This window comes from Sinocyclocheilus grahami, unplaced genomic scaffold (genome assembly GCF_001515645.1).
Source record: "Sinocyclocheilus grahami isolate Dianchi unplaced genomic scaffold, SAMN03320097.WGS_v1.1 scaffold2259.1, whole genome shotgun sequence".
NCBI classification, from domain to species: domain Eukaryota; kingdom Metazoa; phylum Chordata; class Actinopteri; order Cypriniformes; family Cyprinidae; genus Sinocyclocheilus; species Sinocyclocheilus grahami.
Genome location: NW_015507438.1, coordinates 53,668 through 59,811, shown reverse-complemented (window position 1 = coordinate 59,811; position 6,144 = coordinate 53,668). Strand labels below are relative to the sequence as shown.

Genomic DNA, 6,144 nt, shown 5'->3' with positions numbered 1-6,144 from the left:
CGTCATCGAGCCACCGTTTTAGCCCAGCCAAAAAAATTCCTGAACACAGAATTGGTGAAAAACTGTTTAACGGTCTAACTCCACTATTCAGTACTACAGAATTCACAGTCTTTGTAATGTGTTTCAGCAATACATTTGCAACATTTATAATGCGTTTAGAAATACTTCTCAGAATTGACTTTACAGGGACTTTAAAGACCTTTTCATATGAATCAGCTAAATAAAAATAATGTTTGTGATTTAACACACCAGCAACATTGGCAATTTTAAGCGAGAAATTGCTTAATGTAGCAAAGGGAAAAAACTTATTGAAAAAAAGTTTCTTGAAGTTTTTTTTTTGTTAAGTATTATCATCGAAATCTAAAACAAAACCATTAAAACCATTTGCATATAAACTAACTGAATAAAAATTGGATCATAAATGTAATCCAACAAGATGAAGTAAATGGAGTCAGATTTGATGTCGCTCACCTTCATAAACTTTGATGGTCACGGCTGGCTGGTTGTCCGAAGCGGTGGAGAAGATCTGGGATTTCTTGGTGGGCACACCAGTGTTCCTGGGAATGAGTTTGGTCATCACTCCTCCGACCGTCTCAATGCCCAGGGTCAAAGGACAAACGTCCAGAACCACCAGGTCACCTGTTCAACACATTTCAGCCATTAAGCATCTCATAAGAGACTTGGTGTGATTAGACAGGCCAGCCCTAGATGTGGTCATCATTAAAGGTTGTAGAGGGACTCACCGGTATCCTCTTCTCCTGACACGGTTGGCTGGTTGTCAGAAGCGGTGGAGAAGATCTGGGATTTTTTGGTGGGCACAACGGTGTTCCTGGGAATGAGTTTTGTCATCACTCCTCCGACCGTCTCAATGCCCAGGGTCAAAGGGCAAACGTCCAGAAGCACCAGGTCTCCTGTTCAACACATTTCGGTCATTAATCATCTCGCAAGAGACTGGGTGTGATTATACAGTTTGTAGAGGGACTCACCGGTATCCTCTTCTCCTGACAGAACTCCAGCCTGGACGGCAGCTCCGTAAGCCACAGCCTCGTCTGGGTTGATTCCTCTGGACGGCTCCTTGCCGTTGAAGAGCTCCTTCACCAGCTGCTGGATCTTGGGAATACGAGTGGAGCCACCGACCAGGACGATCTCGTCGATGTCAGACTTCTTCAGGTCAGAGTCTTCCAGAACCTTCTGCACTGGTTTCATGGTGGAGCGGAACAAGTCCTGTGAGGAGAAAGAACAAAACATTGGTTATTTTCTATGAATTGAACAGATACAGGCACAATCACAGTTATTTTTATTTTATTTTCAATAAACTACAATAGTATTTTTCAATATTTTGAATACGTTTTTTTTTTAATTTTAGATTCAGGTTTCATTTTAATTCAAAAGTAATCTGCCGTGAGTTTTACTTTTGTCATTTTAAAAAGAAAGGAAAGGACAGGTGGCCAAGTATGATGTCATATACCCGGCACTTCACCCATCCAAGTGCGTACACACACCGTGAACACACACCTGGAGCAGTGGGCAGCCATTTTTGCTGCGGTGCCCGAGAAGCAGTTGGGGATTTGGTGCCTTGCTCAAGGGTCTCACCTCAGTTGAGGTATTGAGGGTGGAAGAGAGTGCTGGTCATTTACTCCCAGTCATTCACTGTCGGTACTGAGACTCGAACCCGCGACCTTTGGTTTACAAGTCCGAGTCCTGTGAGGAGAAAGAACAAAACATTGGTTATTTTCTATGAATTGAACAGATACAGGCACAATCACAGTTATTTTTTATTTTATTTTCAATAAACTACAATAGTATTTTTCAATATTTTGAATACGTTTTTTATTTTTTTTTTTAGATTCAGGTTTCATTTTAATTAAAAAGTAATCTGCCGTGAGTTTTACTTTTGTCATCTTAAAAAGAAAGGAAAGGACAGGTGGCCAAGTATGATGTCATATACCCGGCACTTCACCCATCCAAGTGCGTGCACACACCGTGAACACACACCTGGAGCAGTGGGCAGCCATTTTTGCTGCGGTGCCCGAGAAGCAGTTGGGGATTCGGTGCCTTGCTCAAGGGTCTCACCTCAGTTGAGGTATTGAGGGTGGAAGAGAGTGCTGGTCATTTACTCCCAGTCATTCACTGTCGGTACTGAGACTCGAACCCGCGACCTTTGGTTTACAAGTCCAACTCTCTAATCATTAGGCCACAACTGCCCCATTTCTTTATTCATATTTTTTTAGTGATACTAAAATATAAATGAACAAACTAAACTCTCTCTAGATAGATAGACAGAAATTTTTACAAATATTATAATTCAGTTAACATTTATTTTATTTCAAGTAATGAACATGCTGTTTTCAGTTTCCTATTACAGCATTTATTAATATTTTGAATTAGTTATTTTTAAAGTTACAGTAATTTTGAGATGTCATTTTTTATAGTTTTTGCTTTTGATTTTTTAAATTAATTTTTATTTAAATTTTAGTAAATAAATAAAAAACTAAAATAACTAAATAGATTATAAAAAACTTAAACTAAAAGGAAATTTCCCCCCAATATTTTCAAATTTCAGTTTTATTCAAATAAATGTATTTAATATTACTAATAAATTGCAGTTTTATTAACATTATTAATACATTGTAGTTCTAGCTTTGTTAAGGATTTGTTGGTAAAGCAGTGCTTCTCTTACCATGTTGAGCTCCTCAAACTTGGCGCGGGTCAGCGTCTCGGAGAAGTCTTCACCCTTGAAGAAGGACTCGATCTCAATGTGGGCCTGATGCTGTGCAGACAGTGCTCTCTTGGCCTTCTCCACCTCACGAAGCAGCTTCTGCACGGCACGGTTGTCCTTGCGCACGTCTTTTCCGGTCTTCTTCTTGTAGAGCTTGATGAAGTGCTCCATAACACGCTGATCGAAGTCTTCCCCACCGAGGTGAGTGTCTCCATTGGTGGCCACCACCTCGAAGACGCCGTTACCGATGGTCAGCAGGGAAACGTCAAAGGTGCCGCCGCCAAGATCAAACACCAGGATGTTCTTTACACCGTCACTCTTGTCCAGACCGTAAGCGATTTCTTTATTCATATTTTTTTAGTGATACTAAAATATAAATGAACAAACTAAACTCTCTCTAGATAGATAGACAGAAATTTTTACAAATATTATAATTCAGTTAACATTTATTTTATTTCAAGTAATGAACATGCTGTTTTCAGTTTCCTATTACAGCATTTATTAATATTTTGAATTAGTTATTTTTAAAGTTACAGTAATTTTGAGATGTCATTTTTTATAGTTTTTGCTTTTGATTTTTTAAATTAATTTTTATTTAAATTTTAGTAAATAAATAAAAAACTAAAATAACTAAATAGATTATAAAAAACTTAAACTAAAAGGAAATTTCCCCCCAATATTTTCAAATTTCAGTTTTATTCAAATAAATGTATTTAATATTACTAATAAATTGCAGTTTTATTAACATTATTAATACATTGTAGTTCTAGCTTTGTTAAGGATTTGTTGGTAAAGCAGAGCTTCTCTTACCATGTTGAGCTCCTCAAACTTGGCGCGGGTCAGCGTCTCGGAGAAGTCTTCACCCTTGAAGAAGGACTCGATCTCAATGTGGGCCTGATGCTGTGCAGACAGTGCTCTCTTGGCCTTCTCCACCTCACGAAGCAGCTTCTGCACGGCACGGTTGTCCTTGCGCACGTCTTTTCCGGTCTTCTTCTTGTAGAGCTTGATGAAGTGCTCCATAACACGCTGATCGAAGTCTTCCCCACCGAGGTGAGTGTCTCCATTGGTGGCCACCACCTCGAAGACGCCGTTACCGATGGTCAGCAGGGAAACGTCAAAGGTGCCGCCGCCAAGATCAAACACCAGGATGTTCTTTACACCGTCACTCTTGTCCAGACCGTAAGCGATGGCAGCGGCAGTTCTGTGGAGAGCAACAAGATGTCCATCAGGGTTATCATTAACCAAAACCATAAAAAATATTTATATAAAATAATATTTTATTTTATTTCAAGTAACAATACTTACATTAACTGCAATAAAATATATATTTTTTAATCCTAAACTTATTTTATTTCAGTTAGTTGCCAAAGCAACATTTCTAATTTTGAGATGTCATTACATACAGACCAGTCTCAAATCTCCCTTTTCTGTCAAAGATACTAGAAAAAGCAGCATCATCTCAGGTTTGTTCCTTCTTAGAGAGATAGTATCTGTGAGGATTTCCAGTCAGGATTTAGACCGTATCATAGTACTGAGACTACTCTCATCAGAATTACAAATTGCATTCTCTTATCATCTGACAGTGGTTGTATCTCTGTATTAGTGCTACTGGATCTTAGAGCTGCGTTTGACACTATCGACCACAACATTCTTTTGAGTAGACTAGAAAATTATGTTGGCATTAGTGGAATTGCATAGGCATGGTTTAAATCTTAATTATCTGACTGTCATCAATTCGTAGCAGTGAATAATGATGATCACAAGTGTAGTATGGAGTACCACAAGGCTTAGCACTAGGACCGTTGCTTTTCATGCTTTATATGTTACCCTTATGAGATATTATCCGGAAGCATACTGTTAGCTTTCACTGTTATGCTGATGTTACTCAGCTCTATATTTCTATATACCAGTTCGCAAAACTAACAAAATGCATAGTTGATATAAAACTGGATGACTGGTCATTTCCTACCGCTAAATTCGGAAAAAACAGAGGTGTTAAGGCCGGGACACACCAACTGATGGTCGGCCGTTGGGCAACGTCAGGCCGTCGGTGAGTGTCTGTCGGGCTAGTTTGTTTGGTGTGTTCCTCATGTCAGCTCTCATCGGGCTCACGCCGGCAGCAGTTTGCCAGATTCAACATGTTGAATCGGCATCGGGGCCGTCAGCAAGAATGAGAACTCTGATTGGATGTTCAGTTTAGTGAACGAGTCAGTGCCCCAGATTTAAACTGAAAGTGATGAAAACGAGCACGTAAATAAAGGCGGCACAGACAGAAGGCTGTTCTAATGTTACATGATTTTACCAAATCATTCAAATATGCGAATATTTTTATAACAACATGAGCCACTTAAAATGAAGAAAGTTATCAACATAACTGATATTCAAAATGGTAAACAAGTGCTGCTTTGTTTACATTTTATATATCTGAGCATCTCACATATCCTTTTATCGGTTTCTCCTTTTGAATGACCAATATTTACTATTGATAACTGCTGATATTGACAAATAATTCCTCTCACACAGGTGCAGAACACATGTGTTAGTTTGCAGTTGGCTGTAGTCTGAGTGGTGTGTTCAAGCGCAGCTTTTTGGTCTAGACGCTGCCAACGTGAGGCAACAACACCGTCGGCTTTTGTCGCCGCTAGTTCTTTGAAGTCGGCTTGGTGTGTCCTGGCCTTTAATTGTCAGACCAAAAACCTCCACATGTAATAACCTAGAACACTGTCTAAGACTTGATGGCTGCTCTGTCAATTCTTTGCCATTAGTTAGGACCCTAGGTATGCTATTTGATAGCAAGCTTTCCTTCGAAAGCCACGTTTCTAGCATTTGTAAAACCACATTTTTCCATCTTAAAAATATATCTAAATTACTACCTATGCTCTCAATGTCAAATGCAGAAATGTTAATTCATGCATTCATGACCTCAAGGTTAGATTATTGTAATGCTTTATTGGATTGTTGCTTTGCGTGCTTAAAGGGGTCATATGATGCGATTTCAATTTTTCCTTTCTCTTTGGAGTGTTACAAGCTCTTGGTGCATAAAGAAGATCTGTAAAGTTGCAAACACTAAAGTATTGTTGACGCTGCAGCCATGTCCTGAAGACGCTGTGTGCTTCGTTGTGAAAGCGAAACTACTTTGTTTGGTCTTCAAAAAGAGGACGATATCTGCTTCGTCATGCCTGGAGCTGATCTGTGCTGGTCGCTGAGGGAATACATCAACTTTCACCGTGGACAAAGCGGAGTCCAGCCCGCCTCAGCTCACTCTATCCCGGCCTCAGCGCACGCTAAGCCGGGGCTTCCCCTCACGCTAGGCCGCTGTGTTTTTCGTTGCCACTGATGATTCAAACGCGAGCTTTGGGCAGTAGAGTAGCACTTATTGTTTGTCATTTCTCCGATCACAAATGCAGACATGGTTTTATGTTTAC

General features: G+C 39.7%; 1 protein-coding gene across 1 annotated transcript in view; it reads right to left on the bottom strand.

The window, feature by feature from the left end:
• Window positions 1-451: 451 nt before the first annotated feature.
• Window positions 452-6,144, bottom strand: part of LOC107574517 (78 kDa glucose-regulated protein-like) — an 11,860-nt gene continuing 6,167 nt past the window's right edge. Inside the window, exons 3-7 of the mRNA XM_016260973.1 lie at window positions 3,530-3,920; window positions 2,681-2,716; window positions 987-1,224; window positions 744-911; window positions 452-639 (exon numbers count right to left, since the gene is read on the bottom strand). Of these exons, the coding sequence (XP_016116459.1) occupies window positions 452-639; window positions 744-911; window positions 987-1,224; window positions 2,681-2,716; window positions 3,530-3,920 (1,021 nt within the window). The remainder of the gene's footprint in view (window positions 640-743; window positions 912-986; window positions 1,225-2,680; window positions 2,717-3,529; window positions 3,921-6,144) is intronic.